The 24,003-nt window shown below is 37.0% G+C and overlaps 1 protein-coding gene and 1 long non-coding RNA gene across 8 annotated transcripts in view; both read left to right on the forward strand.

Annotated features, from left to right (window-relative positions):
- The window catches only part of LOC137495292 (uncharacterized), a 105,219-nt gene extending 96,788 nt beyond the window's left edge, over positions 1 to 8,431 (forward strand). For both annotated transcript variants that reach the window (XR_012408221.1, XR_011015207.2), the window contains 3 exons: positions 5,274 to 5,505; positions 5,638 to 5,701; positions 8,140 to 8,431. This is a non-coding gene — a long non-coding RNA (uncharacterized lncRNA). The remainder of the gene's footprint in view (positions 1 to 5,273; positions 5,506 to 5,637; positions 5,702 to 8,139) is intronic.
- A 10,251-nt stretch (positions 8,432 to 18,682) lies between these two features.
- lef1 (lymphoid enhancer-binding factor 1) overlaps positions 18,683 to 24,003 on the forward strand; it is an 89,363-nt gene continuing 84,042 nt past the window's right edge. For 5 of the 6 annotated variants that reach the window (XM_068222904.2, XM_068222873.2, XM_068222916.2 and 2 more), the window contains exons 1-2: positions 18,683 to 19,307; positions 20,761 to 20,827. In XM_068222904.2, the coding sequence (XP_068079005.1) occupies positions 19,101 to 19,307; positions 20,761 to 20,827 (274 nt within the window). In that variant the 5' untranslated portion in view covers positions 18,683 to 19,100. 6 annotated transcript variants of the gene reach the window in all.

Raw genomic sequence — 24,003 nt, forward strand, 5'->3', positions numbered from 1 at the left:
TGTAAAAGTGCAATATGTATTATAAATGTATATATTTGCACTCTTTCAACATAAAGGTTTAGCATTGCACAACAACAATTGTGATTTAACTTTTCAACTATGAAAACAAGTTTTACAAAGATATATTTTGCCACTGAATATTCAAAACTTAAGGTCGTGAACTAGCAGTGTTATGCTGCTTTGAAACATCACTGTCACTGTAAACAACAGGCTAATAAAAATATAACAAACCAGCAATCTTCTTGCTGTGAGGTGGTCAAACTACCCACTGTGCCACCGTGACGCCCATTATTTTTATCATTATTATTATTAATATTATTATTATTGTAATTAAATAAAAATTAACAGAAGGAGGTGTTCAAAACCTTCGTTCTCCGTGACACTAGGCTGAATATCTTTGCAGATGAACAGGGCCGGCACGTCCATAGAGGCGACCTAGGCGGCCGCCTAGGGCGGAAGTATAGAGAGGGCGGCGTCCGCAACACCCCCCCTTACCACCCGCATCCTCAGTTATGTCCGCGACACCTACATCAGCGCCCGCTTGTCCTCAGTTATATCCGCGCATAGGGTGGCAGAATAGAGGTCCGCGACACCCACGTCCTCAGTTATATCCGCGCATAGGGCGGAAGAATAGAGGTCCGCGACACACGCGCGTCCTCAGTTATATCCGCGCATAGGGCGGCAGAACAGAGGTCCGCGACTCCGGCGCGTCCTCAGTTATATCCGCGCATAGGGCGGCAGAATAGAGGTCCACTTGAAAATGGAGCTTTCACAACAACACAGTGGCGCCGCTTCAAGTGAGATTTCAGATTAGTCGTACTGCCCGTGTATTTTACAGATGCGCGGCACACTTTTGCAAATTGCATCTGTCCTGTCATGTCGTCCATCCTTAAATCCATAATGTTGCCATACTTTAGATTTAAAACTCAGTGGGGAATAAAATGTTTGTTTTGCTTCTCGCGCTTTCTGAGGGCGCACCACTAGCTTCATCCGCACACCTGATACAGTTGTAGTGTAAGTGTACACATCCGCAAATCCGTTGCTAAGGCTTACTTTAAGTAGGTCGATTAAATTATGCGCCAAAAACAGGTTGACAACACTTGTTAATAAATAAAAAATACATTCTATATTAAAAATATAAGCTGTATCTTGGAAAAATCGATGCATCTCGCAAAAACCGATGCATCTCGATTTGCTTCCAAAATTTCATTCATCCTCTGCTGCTCTACCGATGCACTCGCATCGTGCACGCGCATGACCGCGTATCGATACATATCGGTTAATCTTCCCATCCCTAATATATATATATATATATATATATATATATATAGTTATACAGTTGAAGTCAAAATTATCAGCCTCTCTGTTATCTGTAAATTTTTTTGTAATTCAACTTTTTTTTATTGTTCAACAGCCAAGAAAAAAGAACACACTTCACACTACACATACATATGATACATGTTACATATTCAGCCGCGTACACCAAGAAAATTCAACTAAGAAAAACAACATATTGCAAACATATATGCAAATTAAGGTTGTGGTACCTTTGAATGTACATACTCATTAATCCTAATTTTAGATGTTGCCAGAGATTATCCCATTTTCTATGTACCTCTCCCTCATTGTTCAATCTCCCCAGCATACACTCATATGATGCCATTTCAATCATCCCATTAATCCACTCCTTCATTTCTGGCATTCTGGGACACTTCCAATCACGTAGTATCATCCTAGCAGCTGTAATGCATCCAATCTTGAGAAGAATAAAGCATTTTTTACCTATATTAGGCATCACTAATTTGTCACCCAGAAGGCATAGCTGTGGCTCTACAGGTAACTCACAGCCTATAGCCAATCCTCCATTATTCTTAAAATTTTACACCAGAATTAGTAAACTAGACAACATTCCCAGATCATGTGTAAATAATTACCCTCTTATTGCATTTCCAACACTGATTATTTCCAGCTAGTCCCATCCTATAGAGCAGGGGTCACCAACATCGGTCCCGGAGGGCCGGTGTCCCTGCTGGATTTAGCTCCAACTTCCCTCAACACAACTGCCTGGGTGTTTCAAGTATACCTAGTAAAACCTTGATTAGCTGGTTTAGGTGTGTTTGATTAGGGTTGGAGGTAAAATCTGCAGGACACCGGCCCTCCAGGAACAAGTTTGGTGACCACTGCTATAGAGTCTGGATGGTGTGTAATAGTATCCATGTATTATTGTGTACTGAATGAACGCTCCTCTTACTTCTCTTATATTTTTACCTATTGGAAAGGATGTCCAGCCACTCATTCTCCTCAATATCAATCCCTAGATCTTTTTGCCAGATTATTCTCAAACTATTACATACTTCTGAGTTGATATTTAGCATCATTTTGTAACGCATAGAAGCAGTCCTAGCATCCTGTGGTGACTGTAAATAAGCATATACAGGGTTGTCTGTCACAATAAGTTTGTCCTTGATGCAGTGTCTAATTTGCAGGTATTTCCAGAAGTCCCCTTGGGCTCCAGCCTTCCAGTTATCTTTTAAAAATATTTCCCAAGTGCTGTTTAACAGAAAGAACATTTCTTTTAATACATTTATAAATATACTAATTTTAATTACTATTTCTGATAACTCCTTTGTTTAGTCTTTGCCATGATGACAGTACATAATATTTCAATAGAATATTACGCTTAATACTAACTTTGCAAGAGAGCTAAAAATTCAATTTGCATACTTCCATACTGTGCAGTACGCTAAAAACATTCAAAACATTAATAGAATAAAAAAAAAAGTATACAAGAAGTACTGGATGACCTACTACCTCTGGTGAGATTCTGAAGTGTGCATTTGATGGACGTTTTGCTATAGGGTTGCACCACAAGAGAATTTATAAATGGAAGTGCAGCAACGCAACTGACGGTATTGTGATCATGACAAAATGATGGATGTAGTATGTTTGAGTTCCATTCATACTATGAATGGTTCAGGATTGGTAGAGCTACGCATCGATGAATTTGCTCTTCAGTGTTTGAAGTCTCAGTAATGATTTTAAATCACACTGAACTGAGCTAAACTGAACTGAACTGAACTTAAACACTAAAAACTGAACTACACTGTTCCAGTTACTATGACCATTTATATGAAGCTGCTTTGACACAATCTACATTGTAAAAGTGCTATACAAATAAAGCTGAATTTAATTTAATTGAAAACTCACATTTACACACTATATATAGTATGTATATAACAGTCTATATATAGTGTATATATATATAGACTGTTATATATATAGACTGTTATACGTATAGAACAGTCGAGTAAATTCCAATATTTTACTGAGTAGTAGGCCATTTCGGACAAAGCCTTCATTTATAAACAACATTTAGTAGATAGATCAAAAGCTAAGCATCGATACAGTGCTAATAAAGCAAACGGTAAGACATTTCCATTATTATATCTCTCTGCTATAACTCCAGCAGTTTGGATAGAGTTGTTTTGTGAAAGTGTTTTACACCAGACTCCTGCTAAACAGAGATTATGGTGTTTTTCTGTTCTTGCCCATGAGTTGTTTGAACAGGGTCTTTTAACTCAGAAAAGCACTTAGTCAAGACCTGAATCAGAAGTGAACCGACTGACCGAGTGTGTCTGGGAAATCCCTGTGACACATGCAGCCGAATGATTAACTTCTTTAAATATTTATAGCAAATTAAAAGTCATCTTTGTTTTCAGTAGATTTGACGCCAATAATCCAGTAAACATTGGTCAATCGGACCATTCGCTTTTTAGGTGAACGATTATTCTTTATTTAGTTTATGTAATAAGTTTTTTTTACAAGTTCTTGTATTTTTTAATTTAATTTTGTTTTATTTAATTTAATTTTATTTAATTTAATTTAATTTTATTTTATTTTATTTTATTTTATTTTATTTTATTTTATTTTATTTTATTTTGCTTTGTTTTGTTTTATTTTATTTATTTTATTTTATTTTATTTTAATTTACTGAATTAATGTAAAGCATTAGTTTATTAGATGAAGTTAAACAACATTAGTGTTTAATAATGCAGTAAAATCAGTTGATGAATTTTGATTTCAAACACTGTTTTTACTGTTTGAGTCCAAAGCATGCAGATGATGGTTGCATGACACTATTTTCAACAACATTACAGACATCTAGAAATTGCTAATAACTCTATAAGCAAGATTATTATTTCAATTATTTTTATTCATTCTAGGGCTGTACAATATATCATTTCGTTATCGTAATGTGATCGTTTGCAATGGTCACATCACAGGATCTGCAAGGGCAAGTCTGCACTGAAATGTATTATTTGAACGTGATTTTAAAATCATTCAGGCATCGGAAATTGTACAGCTTGTAACTTTAATAATGATTAATTTTATTGAACTATTTACATTTTTATCATTCAACTACTTTACCTGAATACTGTTAGATTTAGACAACGATAAAACACTGTTTGTTCTGATTGTAACTTTTTCTTTATTTTTAACTGTATCATCAGTATCATCCCGTTAGATCTAAAGTTATATTGTGGAATAAGAAACAGAATAAGAAAGTATCACAATGGTAGATTTTCCCAATATTGTGCAGCCCTAGTTCATACAATAACAATTAAAAACTTGAAAAAAAGCACACAAAAAATAGTGTTTTGAGTGTGCAGAAAAGCTCCATATAAATGTAATAAATTATTATTATTATTATTATTATTTATTTATTTTTTTTTTTTTATAATAATAATTTTATAAAAGGCAGTGGAGTACAAAACAGCCTTGTTCCAAAAGAAAGTTGCCTTAAAAGGATAGTTCACCTAAATATGTTGAAAAAAATAGCCTTTAGCTATGTTTCCAACCACCTGTTTTTATGTGTATTTTGCACTAGGACATAAACGAAATGCTTAATGTAAATGCCAAGATCCCTTATTATAATGAGCATTTCTCTTGTTTTCACATCCCAATGTTGACAGATATGCAGTACATCATAGTCAATAAAATTAAATCAATGATTACATATGAGATTTTCCTTAAGCCAAACTTTAAGCACAGTTTTTAAAGTATTAAATGTGGTACTTTCTCTAAAATACTCTGGTATTGTTTTGCTTATGTAGGTGTGATGGCATATTGAGGGAGTTCATGGTTTGCTGCTCATTGTAAATGTGATGAGATATCGACAGTGAGGCTGGTTGTTTGATGTGGCGGTGAAACTGACCTGTGTGTGTGTGTGTGTGTGTGTGTGTGTTCGTGTGTGTGTGTGTGTTTGATTACAGATGGGACGGTGGCTCCGTGGCCCCTCAGCGGTACGACCGTGACCTTCGACATATGCCCAGCAGGACCCGACGCAGGCTCAATGTGTTCTTCAATAACGCGGCAGGATGAAAAGACAGATTTTGGATTCTGGGCAGCCGCTGGACTTCCTCTCTGAAGCCCAACAGAAGCTGGGGAAATTGCGCAGGGGTTGCCTCTACGCATCGGCTCCCCAAATATTAAATAGTTTGACCCGTAAGCCACAAATTCACATTCTTACAATATAGAGACAGTCAAGTCTGAAATTATTCACACACCCCGGGCATGAAGTTATTTATGTTATTTATTCATTCATTTTCTCTTCGGCTTTGTCTCTTTATTACTCAGGGCTCACCACAGCAGAATGAACCGCCAACTTCCACCCTTCCAGCTGCAACCCAACACTGGAAAAGTAAAGTTATTATTAATATATATATATATATATATATATATATATATATATATATATATATATATATATATATATATATATATATATTTTTTTTTTTTTTCCTGTCTTATTATCTTTTTAGAGAAGCTGTGTCATTTCTGGCCAAAAAAAAAAAATGCTGATAAAATATAATAGTGACATCGTAATAATTTGTTCGCCTTGAATGGATTGTGGGCATACTAGAGTCCCTTGATGGGCCTCGACCTTCGATATTCTTTGCACAGGTGCTGGTGGACATTCTGGGAGAAGAAGTTTTATCCTCACCTCCACAGATTGACTGGTCGCACAGGGCTTTGTATAGCAAACCTGTGACAGGGAAAAGCCAGTCATCATTCAACTCCATCCTTCAACTAGACATAATGAAAAAATAGGGCTAGTTATCACTCACCTTTTATATAGTATAGTATTGACCTTATTCTAAAATGCGGAAGTGCGCCTGTTTTCGCGATTGTCTTAGAACTTTCGATTCAGTCGCCTATGGGAGAAATGACTAGGAATAATAAACGGCCGAAAATGGCCAAACTACTTGCTCAACAAACAAATGTTTGCATGACTACACAGACCAAGTAGCATAATATAATAAGAAAATATTAAATTGCAACATCAAGCAGCGTAACGAGCAGTTGTTAACGTCAAAAAATGAATGAAAGTGAATGTGACCGGAAGTCGCGAGACAAAAAGATTTAAATGGCAGCGCCCACTCGACAGCTGAGAATAAGGTGAATAGTATAGTATAGTATAGTATAGTATAGTATAGTATAGTATAGAAGCTAAGCAGGGCTGCGCCCGGTCAGTACCTGGATGGGAGACCACATGGGAAAGCTAGGTTGCTGCCGGAAGTGGTGTTAGTGAGGCCAGCAGGGGGCGTTCAACCTGCAGCCTGTGTGGGTCCTAATGCCCCAGTATAGTGACGGGGTCTCTATTCTGCTCAGTATGCGCCGTCTTTCAGATGAGACCTTAAACTGAGGTCCCGACTCTCCGTGGTTGTTAAAAATCCCAGGATGTCCTTCGAAAAAGAGTAGGGGTTTATCCCTGGCATCCTGGGCAAATCTGCCCACTGGCCTCTGTCCATCATGGCCCCTTAACCCTCCTCATATCATAATTGGCTTCATCACTCTGTCTACTCCACCAATAAGCTGGTGTATGGTGTGAAGTCTGGCGCAATATGGCTGCCGTCGCGTCATCCAGGCGGATGCTGCACACTGGTGGTGGCCAAAACCGTCCAAAAACATGCAACTTAAGATAACCAACTAATCCAAATCGGCACCATAGACATGCTACTAGTGAGTAGTTATCTCCTAAGAGCATTCACTATCTGTTCATTAGCTACTACAGGAGGAGAGTTCTCGAGATCTACCTGAGCTCAAACTCCCCTCTGGACTCGAGGATTTTATGAGCTCAGGGCTCTCTCCCGGGACAGCATGCCAAACAAGCTTTACATAAAGCTTTACACAAGCTTCATAATCAATCATTGGCTAAGAGTAAACTCTTGAAAGCACAAACTTAAAATGCACAAAATTGACAAATAGTCACAGACAAATTAAATTTTAGTGACAAGGCAGCACTGTCCCAATCGGGCCAGTAATGATCCTGTCTACTGTCCCATTGGCCATTGGCCACCTTGCAGCCCTTATTGTTGAGCCTTGAGGTGTCTTCTAAACCTTTTTCCAGATCTTTCTGATTTAAATGCCTACTTTACTACATCCAATCAGCTCGCAGTATAAAAAAACAAGCCACACCCAATGTTTTCTCATTTAATATTTGGTTCCTATAGGAACTGCGTCACAATACAGAAAAAAAATGGTTGTAGCTTCTGGCTCATGCTGACTTTATGAGTTAAACTAAACAAAATACACTTTCAAAAAAAGATTACAACACACACTGCGTTTACTTTTTTTTTTTTTTTTTTTTTTAGTAAAGTAGCTAACTGCTTTTTCATCATTCAACAATGAGACAAGCTATTTAAGTCTTTTAATTTTGATAACATATTTTGGCATGCTCTACTGCATTACACTTGCCAGAAGTGCATTTGTGTTGGTGCAGAAACCTCCAAACTCAATAACCCAGCAGAACAAATTTCCCCTGTTGGGCCTTCCCCCCGATCCAACTCCATCCAGAATATGATTTTATTTTAATAACAGTATGTCTGCTCCTCGCCGTGTTATAAATCAGCAGATCACAGGACAGAAGCGCTCGGCTCATCCCCTCCAGACACTTTCCTTTCCTCTGAACATCACCTGTGTTCCCACCAATAAAAAATCATCTCTCGCCCCTTCAGACCTCACCCACCTCTAACTCTTCTTCTTCTGACTGATAGATGGCTTTCTTCCCCCCCTTCTAAACTTTAATTGCATGCTCTTTTCATCTTAATGTGATGTTTGTTTCCTGTCGTTTATTAGGCGGTGACTGGGAGCTCCACAGCTATAATTTTGCATACAGGGGGGCTGTCAGAAGTGAAGCAGGTGGAGGAACCGCTGGATCATCTGCTAGATTTATTCTGGAGAGCGCAGGGTGAGGTTTCACTGTATAATACTGTAATAGATGCTTTTCACAAGATGAGTTTAACCGTCATCAGCATCTTAAATCCTTGAAAGCTTTTAATATTTAGATTGTTTTAAAATGTATAAAAATGTATATGTTTTTATGTATTATATATCATCTTTGCATCAAATTAAATGAATTACTGCTTGTGCGAGGTGTATGAAATCAGTATGAAATCGCCGGCAGCTATCTCTCTGCAAATCTCACATGGTCACCCACTGAAGCTAAGCAAGGCTGCGCCCAGTCAGTACCTGGATGGGAGACCACATGGGAAAGCTAGGTTGCTGCCGGAAGTGGTGTTAGTGAGGCCAGCAGGGGGCGCTCAACCTGCAGTCTGTGTGGGTCCTAATGCCCCAGTATAATGAAAGGGACTCTATACTGCTCAGTGAGCGCCGTCTTTTGGATGAGAAGTTAAACCAAGGTCTTGACTCTCTGTGGTCGATAAAATCCCAGGATCCTTCGAAAAAGAGTAGGGGTTTACCCCAACATCCATCATGGCCTCCTAACCCTCCCCATATCATAATTGGTTCATCACTCTGTCTCCTCTTCACCAATCAGCTGGTGTGTGGTGTGCGGTCTGGCGCAAAATGGCTGCAGACGCGTCATCCAGGTGGATCCTGCACACCGGTGGTGGATGAGGAGATTCCCACCTATGTGTAAAGTGCTTTGAGTGCCCAGAAAAGCGTTATATAAATATAAGGAATTATTATTATTATTATTATTATTATTACATGCAGTGTACACTACCTGACAAATGTCTTGTTGCCTATTTAAGTTTTAGGAACAGCAATTAATTACTTGACTTCTAGTTGATCATTTGGTATCAGAAGTGGCTTATATGAAAGGCAAATGCCTCTATACCAGGGGTTTCCAAACTTTTTAATCTCAGATACCCCCAATTATGATTCCTTGCAGAGGACGCCTTTGCCTAAAGTTTAAAGGCACTTTTGTATTTTAAGTATAAATATGTAAACTTAAATTCTGTAAAACGTAAAGACAGTATAGTTCATATTTCACAGGCATGCAAAATGGTATTGTTTTTAAAACTGTTTATTTTATTAGTTGGCATCTTACAACAGTCAAAAAGGATTCTCAAAATTTTTATATTTAATAAAAAAAACAACAATTAAATATTTACATTAACTAAACAAGATAGCTTTTCTATATAAGGCACTGGTAGATGAAAAGTTAAACTTGGACATTTGTAGCATTTGTATAGTGTTTCTGTATTTTTCCCCCTGTCTTGTAACTGCTAAATATTAACATTGAACTTATGCGTCTCCTTACTGTGTTGTCTGACAAAGGCACACAATGTGCCGCTTCCTCTCCAAATAACTCTTTGACGATGTCTTTGGTAGCTGGTAATAACAATGCTTCGCCAACTGTGTGTGGCTTCTTAGCACGCGCGATGTGGAGTGATGCCAAATATGATGCTTTCAAACACCTCTCAGTGATTTGATGCTTGCTGCTGGAAAATACTAGCCTGCTGGGCCAAACACAACTTCTGATATTTAGTCCGTCGATTTTTCTGCCTTATTGGGATGTTTCTGCTGTAGATGACACTTGAGCTTGGATTGTTTCATGCATTCGTTGGAGAGAATCTCTTGACAAAGAACACACTGGGGTCTATTGACTCCCTCCTTTAACATGCAGGTAAAACCAAACGCAATGTAAGATTCGTCATATTTTCTGTTTTTTGCAATAACGCTCGCCAAGTCGGATTTGCATGAACTTTGGATTCATCTTCAGTGCCTCCTCCTTCATCTCACCCCTGACATACTCAATAATGTTCATGTCTGGAGACTGGACTGGCCAATCCTGGAGCACCTTGACCTTCTTTGCTTTCAAGAACTTTGATGTGGAGGCTGAAGTATGAGTATGCAGACATCCCAAGTCTCTTGGAAGTTCCGGGAGTCTCCCGCAAATGCATAGAGACTCCCAGATGCCCGCAAATGAATGATAATTTCCCGGAAATCGCGCGTCTCCCTAAAAATCCTTAAATAGTCTCCACCGCATCCCTCCCAGTTCTTCATGTACATCAGGCACAACTCAACCCCACCGCTTTTCAGGCATGTCACACACAACTCACCCCCACTGCTCTTCAGGTACAACGCATGCACACGCCCGCTCCACTCTTCAGATTCGTCGCACCCACATGCCCCCACCGCATTTCAGATACGTCACGCGCACATGCCCCCCACATGACTTTTCCCAACTTGGGATGTCTGATAATGAAAAAAAGAAATAAACATTTACAATATTCTCGTTAAACACAAACAATGAGTGTAAGCTAAACCAAAAAATTAACAAAACAAAACAATCCTTGAGTCTAACATTTAAACTAGGCGATATAAATTCATTCATTCATTTTGTTTTCGGCTTAGTCCCTTTATTAATCTAAGGTCACCACAGCGGAATGAACAACTAACTTATCCAGCATATGTTTTACGCAGCAGATGCCCTTCTAGCTGCAACCCATCACTGGGAAACATCCATACACACTCATTCACACACATACACTACGGTCAATTGTAGCCTACCTAATTCACCTGTACAGCATGTCTTTGGACTTGTGGGGGAAACCGGAGCATCTGGAGGAAACCCACGCGAACAAGGGGAGAACATGCAAACTCCACACAGAAACGCCAACTGACCCAGCTGAGACTCGAACCAGCGACCTTCTTGCTGTGACAGTGCTAAAAACTGAGCCACCGTGCCACCCCATCCATACATAACTAAACATAAATAAATAAATAAATAAACATAACTATGAACAGGTGTACCTAAAAATGTGGCCAGCGAGTATATATATATATATATATATATATATATATATATATATATATATATATATATATATATACATACATACATATAATATCATTAAAGAATAAAAGCCTTTTCATGTTGAATTTAAAGAAAGGAAACAGATCATATGTTCTGGTTAAGTACTTTTATGATAGTTCTGCGATATTGATACTGTATACATAATTAAAAGCCCAAATTGAGCTATTTTTTTGACATCCACTATACTCCACTATACTTAACAGTTAAACCGAATAATTAATCCACAACTTCTGATCAATAGCAATGCATGCATGAGCGTCACAGCAAGAAGGCAGTCGTTTCTGGATTCCTCTTCAGAACCCAACACTCTAATTCTCGCCCAGATTAGCAGCGCTCTGATAAATTATGCTGTGTTATGGATACATTCCTGCTCCTTCAAGGTTATATAGCATTCAATATGCAGTAGAAGAGTGAGAGACAACTAAATTCAGGTCAGGACACAGCAGGACGCTTTCCTTTTCATGTTTGATCCAGAGGGGTCACTTCTGCAAACTCATTAAGACAGAAATGCAAATGATCTTCTTCTTTCACTATATTTTTTTTGAGGAAGAAAAAGGCAATTATTGTGGCTTCTTACTGTAAAAAAAAAAGCAAAATGCCAGACAAGAGATGTGCATTCACTGCTTTTTTTTGACATAGTTTAGGTGTTTCTGTTAATTTATGTTTGCTGACAGTCTAAGGTCCAGCGATGATGCAATGTTCAGCTCTTAAATGATGCATAAGCAGTGTGCATTTTGCTTTGAAGTCTCGCTGAATTGTGAACCGTTATACGTTCCTGTCCTCACAATCAGGTTAGATATCATCATGCTGAAGGATGATGTGGATGTTACTCGGACTGTTGAGCTGGTTTTCTATACTAAAAATTGAGACCAAATTATTTTCAAAAAACAACAGGTAAACATGGTGGCTCAGTGGTTATCACTGTTGCCTCGCAGCAATAAGGACGCTGGTTTGAGGCCCCCGATGGTCAGTTGGCGTTTCTGTGTGGAGTTTGTATATTTCCCCCACAGTCCAAAGACATGCACTATAGGTAAATTGGGTAAGCTAAATTGTCCATGGTGTCCGTTTGAAGAGTGTATGGGTGTTTCCCAGTGATGGGTTGCATCTGAAAGGGCATCTGCTGCATAAAACATATACTGGATAAGTTGGCGGTTTATTCCGCTGTGAATGATTAATAAAGCGACTTTAGCCTAAGTAAAATGAATGATTAAATGAACCATTGACCTCTATAGTAGGATTAACAAATACTATGGAAGTCAGTGGTTACAGGTTTCTAACATTTCTAGACAACAAGAGCAAGACAAGAACAAGAACAACAAGAAACTCAAACATGTTTGCAACAAGTGGAAGGTAAGTAAACTTGACAGACTTTTAAGTTTTAGTCAACACTATCCCTTTAAGGCGTGGCAGTGGCGCAGTAGGTAGTGGGTCGCTTGTTCAAACCTTGGCTCAGTTGGCGTTTCTGTGTGGAGTTTGCATGTTCTCCCTGCCTTCGCGTGGGTTTTCTCCGGGTGCTCCGGTGTCTCCCACAGTCCAAAGACATGTGGTACAGGTGAATTGGGTAGGCTAAATTGTCCGTAGTGTATGAGTGTGAATGTGTATGTGGATGTTTCCCAGAGATGGGTTGCGGCTGGAAGGGCATCCGCTGCGAAAAAACTTGCTGGATAAGTTGGCGGTTCATTCCGCTGTGGCGACTCTGGATTAATAAAGGGACTAAGCCGACAAGAAAATGAATGAATGAACTATCCCTTTAAAGCAGGGGTGTCCAAACGCAGTCCTGGAGGGCCGGTGTCCTGCATATTTTATTAACAACCCCAATTAAACACACATGAACCAGCTAATCAAGCTCTTTCTAGGTATACTACAACAGTGGTGTCCAAACTCGGTGCTGGAGGGCCCGTGTCCTGGAGAGTTTAACTCCAACCTCAATCAAACACACCGGAACCAGCTAATCAAACTCTTTCTTGGTATACTAGACACTTCCAGGCAGGTGTGTTGAAGGAGCTAAACAATGCAGGAAACCGGCCCTCCAGGGGCCGAGTTTGGACACCCCTGCTTTGAAGGTTCATGAATCCCAAAACACTTAATATGTTGACACTATAGGCCTATGTGTAGCACATTGCTGAAAGAACCATTAGGACGCTATTATATCTGAAGAGTGAAAGTTGGTCATTTTTGTTTAGAGCAAATTCGTTCTTCCGGTTTAAAAGTAAAATTTCGAAGAAACGTCACAGCCATGACGTAAATGTGCCATTTCTGAGTGGTGAATGGCCGCCAATACACAATGATTTCATCTGGTTTTCCAGCCTGACCTCACAAGGAAACTTAAGTCTTTTACGTTTTGTCAGTTTAGTGGCTAATTCGTACAAAGTTCAGTTGTACAAAGTGAAGTTTTACTATCTAATTTCGAGAGGAGCACGTGATATGATCGACTACAGCTGGTCCTTAACGCCAATCATTAGCTACTCTGTAAAAAAAAATTTTTTGTTATTGTACGGGGAGTTTTTCCGGCAGCTGGGTTGCCGAAAAAAAAAAGAGTAAAATAACGGCTGTTAAATTACAGACATTTACTGTAAAGTAACAGACAGCTTTACAGAAACTTACTAGAAATTTTAATTTAAGTATATGTCTGTAATTTACTGTCTGTTGTTTTACGGTAAATATCTGTAATTTAACAGCCGTTATTTTACGTTTTTTTGCCAGATAAAAATAAAATACCAGTTTTTTTTTACACTGTAGCCTGTCGGATCCTTCCAAAACTACTCTAAATATCCTGCCTAAACTTCATTCCCTATCTTCGTTTTGGAAGCTCTCTGTTTCTCTTTCCTAACTTTTGTTATTGTATGTATTGTATTGTATTGTATGTTCTCTTCAATGCAGTGATGTTTTATTTCTTGTATTTAATAAAAAGATAAATCAATAATTCAGGAGAAAATTCTCATTCAATCCAATCACAGCACAGGACACTATTATAAACTTTTTACATTCAACAGAGGAAAGAAACTCAAACAGGTTTGTGATAGGAAAATGATGACTGACATTTCGGTTTTTGTCAAACTGTCCCTTTAAGCGTCATCAAACTCTAAAACACATTTTTGGAGATGTTGACAGACATGAAATTGGTTATTTTTGCGTTGTTTATTGCAAATTTGTTCTTCCAGTTTAAAAAAAAAAAGCTTTTGAAGAAATCAAAATGGTGGCTTTGTGTTTAACACTGTCAGCTGTCAGCAAGAAGGTTGCTGGTTCAAATCCCGGCTGGGTCAGTCGGCATTTCTGTGTGGAGTTTGCATGTTTTCCTCGTGTTGGCATGGGTTTCCTCTGAGAACTCTGAGATTACAAACTACAAAGCCTCAATCATTAAGAAAAAGGTCATCATAAGCCTTTAAAAATGCATTATTTTGATGTCAAAGGGTGTTCAGCGTTTGCATTAATTCACTAGAAAGAGCCAGTTCGGTCCAATCATCCCAAACTATTATGAACTTATTTTATGTTCAACAGAAGTAATTAAAACACACTGTCAGGTACAAAACCTGTTACTGGGGTGGTACCTTTTCAAAGGGTACAGTTTCATACATTTAGGGTACACTTTTGTTTTTTGATAGTACTTTAAGGTGCACAGTTGTATTTTTAGGTATTAAGTTGTCCCTTTAAAGTAGGCTACATATGTGCCCCTGTAAGGTACGTGTATCTTTTGAAAAGGTACCACCCCAGTGAAAGGTTTTGTAATTTGATTTGATTTAGTTTGTGACAGGAAAATGGCATATTTTTCGTTTTAGTCGAACTGTCCCTTTAAGCGTCAAGAAACCCTAAAACACTTTTTGTTTTCAGATGTCGACAGATATTTGTGGCACCACGTTGCTAAAAGCACTAGGCCTACTAGGAGACATATAACCCTATTCATTATCAAGTTAAAATTGGATATTTTTGTGTTGTTTAGCTACTTTAGACTAAATTTGTTATTCCGAAAAAGAAAGGTTTTTAAAGAAATGTCACGGCTGTGAGGTAAATGCCTTTTTTGTATTATAATTGAATACAAAACAGATAAAATGAATACAACATCACTGCATTGAAGATAAAATACAAAAACAAAAGGTAAGAAACTGAGGGAAAAAACGTCACTATCATGAAGAAAAAAGTCATAAGCTTTAAGAAACATTATTTTGAGTTTCTATAGAAACTCAATATACATTATTTCAGGAAAAAGAGCCTGTTTGATTCAATCACGGCAGACTATTATGAATTTATTTTATGGTCAACAGAAGAAGGAAACCCAAACAGATTGCTGTAAGAAAATTACAGAATTTTCAGTTTTAGTCGAACCTTTAAGCGTCATGAAAAAGCATGTTTTTTTGCTGATATATGTGGTAAAAACACATATGTTGAGGTAAAAATGGTTGTTTTTAGTTGTTTAGAGCAAATTTGTTCTTCCTGTTTAAAAAAAAAAACGTTTGAAGAAACGTCATGGTCGTGAGGTAAATTTGAGGTTTTTCGTTATTGAAAAATAACAGCAATAAAACATCACTGCATTCAAGAGAAATCCCGGGGTTGGTTTTTAGCGTTTCTGTGCCTTAATTCACAAGAAAAAGCTTGATTCAATCACGGCGGACTATTATGAACAGAAGAATGAAACTCAAACAGGTTTGAGACGAAGAGTAAACGATGACAAACTTTAAAGGTATGCATCAGTGCTCTCTGTAAACAATGTCAATGCCCATTCATGATGATTTACCAGTGTTGATAACAATATAATAGCATGCGTTCCACATTTAATTCAGGCTTCAATTTTTTTCTATAAAATAATATTTTTTATGATTTTAATATTTTAAAGTCCTGTTAAAATCCACTTGACAAGCTTTATAGTGAAATTCAAAATGAGCTAAATTGTATTTATGGAGAATTACATTGACGTAATGCAATAATAGAGTTCATAAAAAGGTTAGACTTTCAGAGGAACCATTATGTAAAGTAATACAGACTGGCCTTTTAGTTTTTCTTCAATCTTTATTTTTTTTATTCAGACCACATTTTGTTGTTAATCAGGAATGTAGGCTAGAATTACTCTGTAGTGCCTTTATTTCCTGCTACTAACACACTATTTTCTTATTTTGTATTTAATTTACTGAACTAAATTAAAATTCTTGACAATGTAGATAGGCTTTTAATAATTGTCCAGAATATGTTATTTTAAAATAATAAATGTTTTGCCGGCTCATGAGCTATGGCATTACAGGCCTTAATGCGTTTCATATGGAGCCTTTAAATAACCGCGCATTAAAATAAATCCTTGCAGTTTACAATAACAACACATCTGTCCTGCCATGCATATATTTCTTTTTAAAATTGAAAGGTCCGATTGTTATCCCAGGAGCCAGTCTCAGTGTGTGTGTGTGTGTGTGTGTGTGTGTGTGTGTGTGTGTGTGTGTGTGTGTGTGTGTGTGTGTGTGTGTGTGTGAGAGGCTCAGTTTTCCGCTACACTCTGGAATGCGGCCAGTCCCGTCTCTCTCTCTTTTCCCGTCTCTCTCTCTCTCTTCCTCTCTCTCTCTCTCTCTCTCTCTCCTGAATCCACATTCGGGTTCCAAATCCAAAGCCTTTGATCTTTCTCGCTGTGTCTCCTTTACCCGGAAGAGAACCGTCGCTTTCCCTCTCAGCTGGGATGAAGGCGCGCGTGGAAATGTTGGCCCGTCTCCATGCTCGCACCAAATATGGTCATACAAAGACTGGGGATGAAAGAGGCCGCCGCCGCCAGATCAAAGGCAGCCACGGCTCCGCCCACTGACCCCACCTCCGCCTGCTTTATAAAGATCTGCCTCCTACTCCAAACTTATTCTCACGCAAGCCGCAGAAACACTTCCCAATGTTTTTCTTCCCCCTTCTTGTTTTCTGCTACGCCGAGGGAGGGCTCCTTCTATTTATCTGTGTATTTAAATCGTGCGAGCGCGTTTTGTAGATGCTATCGTAAAAAAAAATCATAAAATATTTAATATGATAATTTGAGTAAAATGGTTAAATTAATTTAATTTGTGTTTGCAATTAATAATAATAAAACAATTCGGGTTTTTAATGCACTCTGTGAGAGTTCCCAGTTGCGAATCAGTTGTTAAATTTCAGTATATTATGCAACATATACATTATTTAGCTATATATTTATTTAGTGTTTATTTTTTAATATTCATTGATGTAGTTTTTTTGTCCAAGCTTATTTTTTTGTATGACATCAACGTGTCATATATGAACATTTAATCAAAAATCATGAATTTCTATAAGCTATAAAACGTGATAAATAAATGTAAAAATGATTATGCCGTTTATGTTTTCATAAATAAGCCTAAGTAGCCTACCTTAAACATTTAAATTAAGCTTACCTTGAGAACAAAGAAGCATTCAGGTCAACTGCGAGCATTTATTAAATCTAGCAATATGCATGTGAAAACGGATTTAATAAGATGACTGTGATAAAAAGAAACAACATTCCTGATCTTTTCAAACGGAATCTCTTCCTCCATTAAAGACTACAGCTGCCTTAAACAGGGTTCCTCCATTTACATTCTGCATCTCTGATGACAGCCTTTGCAATAATGCAGATCATAGGTTATAAGTACAGTAGGTTTTTTTTCTCACTGCATACCATTTTAATGTTTGAGTTTTTTTCTCAGATTTTCAGCATTAAAATATAAAATCAGAATTGTGATCATCACAAATTTCAAATAGATTTTTTCTGATATTTTTAATTTAGTAAATCTGATATTTTTCCTGCAGAAAGTAGCAAGTTAATTAGGCTATTCTATATGGTACTGGCAAAACTAATTAAATAAAAAAAAAATTTATACATTGTCTTTATTTTAGTCGTCAAATAATAATAATTATTAATTGTATATTATCTTAAAGAACAATTACGCTTTAGGCATTTTAACCATTTTCACCATTTATTTATATCAATTCAGTTGAAACACTAAATAAAACATAAGGCAATAATGGCGTAAAAAGGCTATATTAAAATGTAAACATTTTAATTAAAGTATTGTTGTGCATTATTTTGGTTGAATGCAAAATAGTTTCAGCTCCCCTAATTTGATGTATATCAGTCATGATTTATACACTTAACAAAAAGCTTCAGTAGCTATAAATTGAACAAAATATGATTAAAATTTAAATAATATTAATAATCCAGACGAATGCAGTTTTCTGTTTATCAACATGTTCAGACAAACCACTTCACATGTGTGCTGTAAATCCTATATATTTATGTTGCGCTCCAGTTCATCTTTTCTAATTGGCTAAACAGACGACACCTTTCGTTTTGAAACTGCCCCAAAATGAGTCAGAGAACAGATTCGCCGTTTCCTACCTCCTCTTTCAACGCTTTCTGTCCATTTGGTGGAAGAAATGTATAAAATTCCCCTTCACTTTCCTCAGGAGCGTCAGTCAATGTATATGTGCGTGCGCGCGCGTGCGTGAGGTGTCAATCAAAGCGGCGGCTTCCCTTTCATCTCTGTAGTCAGTCAGAGATCAGGGGGAGGAGTACAGCACTACACTCTCTCCAGCCCAACATTACTCTCAGTCTCTGCTGAGCTCATTTCTGAAGAGGGACACCTTTTTTACCCAACAAACCAAACGGGAATGACACACACCATCTGAACTCCAACATTTCTTTTTTTGTTGTTGTTGCTTTTATTTTGAAACAAGTGAAACTGTCCTTTTCTGAACTTTAAGTTCCAACTTTTTCCTTCCACCAAAGGATTCGTATTTTAACTTTTTCCCCAAACCCGCTATTTTTCTTCCTCTGGATTCCCGAGAGTTTTTCCACCGGACGCGCGCGCTCTTGTTACCGTAAACCAAACACACTCACGCGCGCGTGTTCGGAGTGCGCGAGCTGACCAGAAACAAAACAACTATACGGGGGGTTTAATTTCAATTGCACGCGTTTGCGTCCCTGGCGTTTGTAGGGTGAGGAGGACTTTCATTCACCCGAGAAATGCCGCAGTTGTCAGGTGGAGGAGGCGGCGGGGACCCGGAGCTCTGCGCCACCGATGAAATGATCCCGTTCAAAGACGAGGGAGACCCGCACAAGGAGCAAATCTTCGCGGAGATCAGCCACTCCGAGGAGGAGGGAGACTTAGCGGAGATCAAATCATCTCTGGTCAACGAGACAGAAATCAGTCCCAACAGTAACAGTCACGACGTGAGTAGCACACCTCCAAACGCACGTGAAGCTCCTGCTTAACCCCGGTCAAAACTTCAGTCGTCCCGCTGTTCAGGACTTACGATTTGTCTTCAGAATTGAGAGCGATGTTGATGGTTTATTAGCCTCTGTTCCGTTAGAGTGTGTGTGAGGATGGTTTAAATGGCAGAGCTACACGTGTTAAAGTCAACAAACCCATTTGGACCTGTTCTTTTTATATGTCAGAGGAGGGAAAGGACATCTTTGATCGGTATTTCCTTTATTGATCACAGAACTTGCAGCTTTTTTTAGATTTCAATTTATTTTTGTTTAGTCAAAGTTTTGCTATTTCTTAACACACATTCGTTATTTAATTTTAAAAAGGTGTTGGGGGTTTTATTGTTTCCTTTGCTAATCATAAATCATAGATTTTTATTTTATTTTATATATATTTAAAATGTTTGTGTTTAGTTAATTTACTGAAGAGCTGTTAAAGATATTGCAAATAAAGCATTGCAATACTGCTACTTCAGCTAATAATAACAATATATAATATTTTAGCTTTGCTATTTTCTTTTACATTGTTGCTATTAATCATTTATTTAGAAATATTTATCATTAATAATTATTTAGGAAGCAGATGTATGCTACACATAACATATTATGCAGCATAATAATAATCACTACAATTAATAATTTAATATTTCCGGGATAAAACAAGACATTTTTTTACCTCTGTTTTATTTTGATTTATTCTTTTAGCCACAAAACTGCAATGTTTAATTAATATAAATTAATAAATCTTTGAATATGTTTAAAAACCAGAACATTAGATTTATGATTGCGACAGCAATTTGCTTCATCTTAAATAAATAAATAAAAGACATATTGCAGTTTCACACAAAATAAACAGTAAACATTTATCCAAATGAAGCATTTTGTGAAGCATTTCTGCACTGGTGTAATTTTCAATTTAGTTTGTTTTCAAATTCTTTAGGTGTGCTTTTATTCTACTTGATAGATTTAAGTAAAATGAGCTGATGCTTGGCTTTATTAATGAAATGTATTTCCTCCTGGCATCAACAGCACGCGGGGTTGCAGGTTGACATGAGAAAGAACAAACTGATGGGCTGAATGTTAATTGGGAAAGCAGTGCAGATCCCTCGCTCTGCTGGAAGGCACCCAGAGGGAGCTGAACTCCAAATGGAGTTTATTTCCCGGCACTTCTGATTCATAATTCGAAGCGAACGAGAATAGCCTTTCTTTTTTCCTTCCTCGAGATGCACCACATTTGTGGTCAGACTCTACGGCAGGGAGAAAATGATTGAGTTAATCAATGTGTAAATGAATTCCAGTTATCTTTTCCCTATGAATGCCTGCTTTATTTTGCAAGAAGTAAAAAAAACAAACATGTTTTATTTTAATAGGAAAATGAACGCAATCTGTTAATATATTTCTCCTGCATTCTGAACAGGCAGCTAGACAGTCCCAAATAACACCAGACTCTTACCATGAGAAGCACAGGGACCATCCGGATGATGGTAAGTGTTATGGCTTGTGGTGAAAATTAACAAAAATAAAAACCTGCAAGATGATTAATACTTTAATTCACTATTTGACAACATCTGTTATGGTAAAACGTGTGAAGAAACCAATTCCAGTGTTTTCTTCTTAATTCAAATGCATTGCATTTCAAATGCACCCATGTTTTAATTCTTATATCAGCTGTGCATTTTGATTCAGTTTGAGCATTTTGAGTTTTCGTGTACACAAAATAATACATTTTTAAAACTGTTAGAACCATTGAATTCCATAATAGTAAAAACAAATACTGTGGAAGTCAGTGGATGCAGCTCTTTTCAAAACAACTCATTTTGTGTTCAACAGAATTCTTGAATTGACTAAATTTTTTTTTTCAATTCAATCGCATCCTGTCTATTATGCTTAAACGTACACTTATGAAGAAACCAATTCCTATATTTTCTTCATAATCAAATGCACGTTTGTTTTAATGGCTATTTCAGGTTGTGCATTGTGCAGTTTGAGGTTTCTTTTATCGTTGAATACAAAACAATATATTTTAAAAACTGTAATTGCATTGACTTCCATAGTAGGAAAACAAATGCTGTGGAAGTAAATGGATGCAGCTCTTTTCAAAACCACTTTGTGTTCAACAGAATCCTTTAATTTACGGAAACAGTTTTTTTTCTATTTGACCTCATCATGTTAAAACATACACTTGTAAAGACACAGATTCATGTGTTTTCTTCTTAGTTCAAATGCACTTTATGCATTTTCTTGAAAATTCAAATGCAGGTACATTTTAATGGCTATTTCAGCTGTGCATTTTGATTCAGTTTGAGCATTTCGAGTTTCCTTTTTCCGTTGAACACAAAATAATATATTTTAAAATCTATTAGATCTGTTGACTTCCATAGTATAAAAACAAATACTGTGGAAGTCAATGGATGCAGCTCTTTTCTTAACAACTTACTTTGTGTTCAACAGAATACTTTAATTCAGAGGCATTTTTTTTCTATTTTACCACGTCTGTGCAAAAAAATACACTTGTGACAAAACCATGCAGTTCATGTGTTTCCTTCTTAGTTGAAATGCACATAGATTCTAATGGTTATTTCAGTTGTGCATTTTAAGTTTGCTTTTTCTAATCAACACAAACTGATATATTTTTAAAACTGTCAGATCCATTGACTTCCATAGTAGAAAAAAAACAAATACTGTGGAAGTCAATGGATGCAGCTCTTTTCAAAACAGTTTACTTTGTGTTCAACAGATGATTTTAATTCACTGAAATATTCTATTTTTGTTTATTTGACCACATCATGTCTATTATGCTAAAACACACCCGAGAAGAGTGTTTCTTCCTAATTCAAATGCACTTTATGTATTATCTTGATAATTCAATTGCATGTACGTTTTAGATGCTATTTCAGTTGTGCATTGTGCAGTTTGAGGTTTCTTTTATTGTTGAACACAAAACATATTATATTATGTATATTTTAAAAACTGTTAATTCCATTGACTTCCAGGAAAAACAAATACTGTGGAAGTCAATGGATGCAGTTCTTCTGTGTTCAACAGAATCAACAGAATACTTTAATTTACAATTTTTTTTCTATTTACCCACATCATGTCTATTATATTGTCTTTATTATTATTTTTTTATTGGATAAATATATTAACATGAAAATGTATAAATGTGTTACAGAGTGTACAGTCTTCATAATGGAAAGTAACAAAGAAATTATTATAATAATAAATAAATAGGTAAAAAATTAAGTAAAATCACATCACGTCTTTAAGTGGAGGTTTTAACAAAAAATTGTAAATGAAAGATAAGGATCCTGTGTTCATTTAAGAGAGCTCTTATTTATTTCCAAATGGGAAACCAAATTGATCGAAATCTTTTAGATGTTTTATGCTTGTCATAGGTAAGTTTTACTAATGGTAGTCATGTAGCAATTGGTGATGTCCACATTTTGAAAGATGACATCATGTCTATTATGCTAAAACACACTCCTGTGAAGACACCAGTTCACGTGATTCCTTCCTAATTCAAATGCACATTCTGTTTTTTCTTGATAATTTAATTATATGTTTTAATGGTAATTTCAGCTGTGCATTTTGAGTTTCTTTTTTCCGTTGGACACAAAAGAAAAACTGTCAGATCCATTGACTTCCATAGTAGGAAAAACACTATGTCAGTCAATGGATGCAGATCTTTTTAAAACAACTTGCTTTGTGTTTAACAAAATACTTTAATTCACTGAAGCATTTTATGTCTTTTTTATTTGACCACATCATGGTTATTATGCTGAAACGTGCACTTGTGAAGAAACCAATTAATTTCTTTTCCAGATTTGCTTTATTTTTCATAATTCAAATGCATGCACATTTTAATGGTTATTTCAGCTGTGCATTTTGAGTCTCCTTTTTCTGTTGAACACGAAAGAATATATTTTGAAAACTGTCAGATTTAATGACTTCCATAGTGGGAAAAACAAAAATTGTGGAAGTCAATAGATGCAGCTCTTGCAAAACAACTTACTTTGTGTTCAACAGAACCCTTTTTTTTCTATTCAATCACATCATGGCTATTATGCTTAAACGTAAACTTGTAAAGTAACCAACTCGTGTGTTTTCTTCGTAAATAAAATGCACATATGGTTATTTCAGCTGTGCATTTTGATTCATTCATCATAACATCCCATGCGAAGGAAATTTCACAGCCCACAGTAGTCTGTTTGGTGTCGACACGTCCTGACACGTGCCAGGGAAGTGCCCCATCTTCCTCTGACACGCTGGCCTCCAAACACACCGTCTGAGACGCTATTGTCAAGAGCAGCATGTTGCTGTGATGGCCCGGAGTTCATTTGATCTCTGTTTGCACCCGGGTCTTTCTCTCTCTCTTTTTTTTTTTTAATGCCAAGCGGGGCGCTGGGGTCACAGTGAAGTGACTTGATTGTCTCTCTCCCTTTGTTCTCCGCTTGCTGTGAATTAGGATGCAAATGTTTCAGCAAAACACTTCAGTGGCTTCAAAACGACTCCCCTGTTTTAAATACCTCAGCTTTCCCTTTTAGCTCGAATTCTTCAGATTTATTTCAAGAATGAACATTCACCCTCAAGTAGATTCATAACTTTATGAGTTTCCATTTTCTGTCGAACGTAAAGGAAGATATCTTGAAAGTATTCGATC

Source organism: Danio rerio, chromosome 1 (genome assembly GCF_049306965.1).
Source record: "Danio rerio strain Tuebingen ecotype United States chromosome 1, GRCz12tu, whole genome shotgun sequence".
NCBI lineage: Eukaryota > Metazoa > Chordata > Actinopteri > Cypriniformes > Danionidae > Danio > Danio rerio.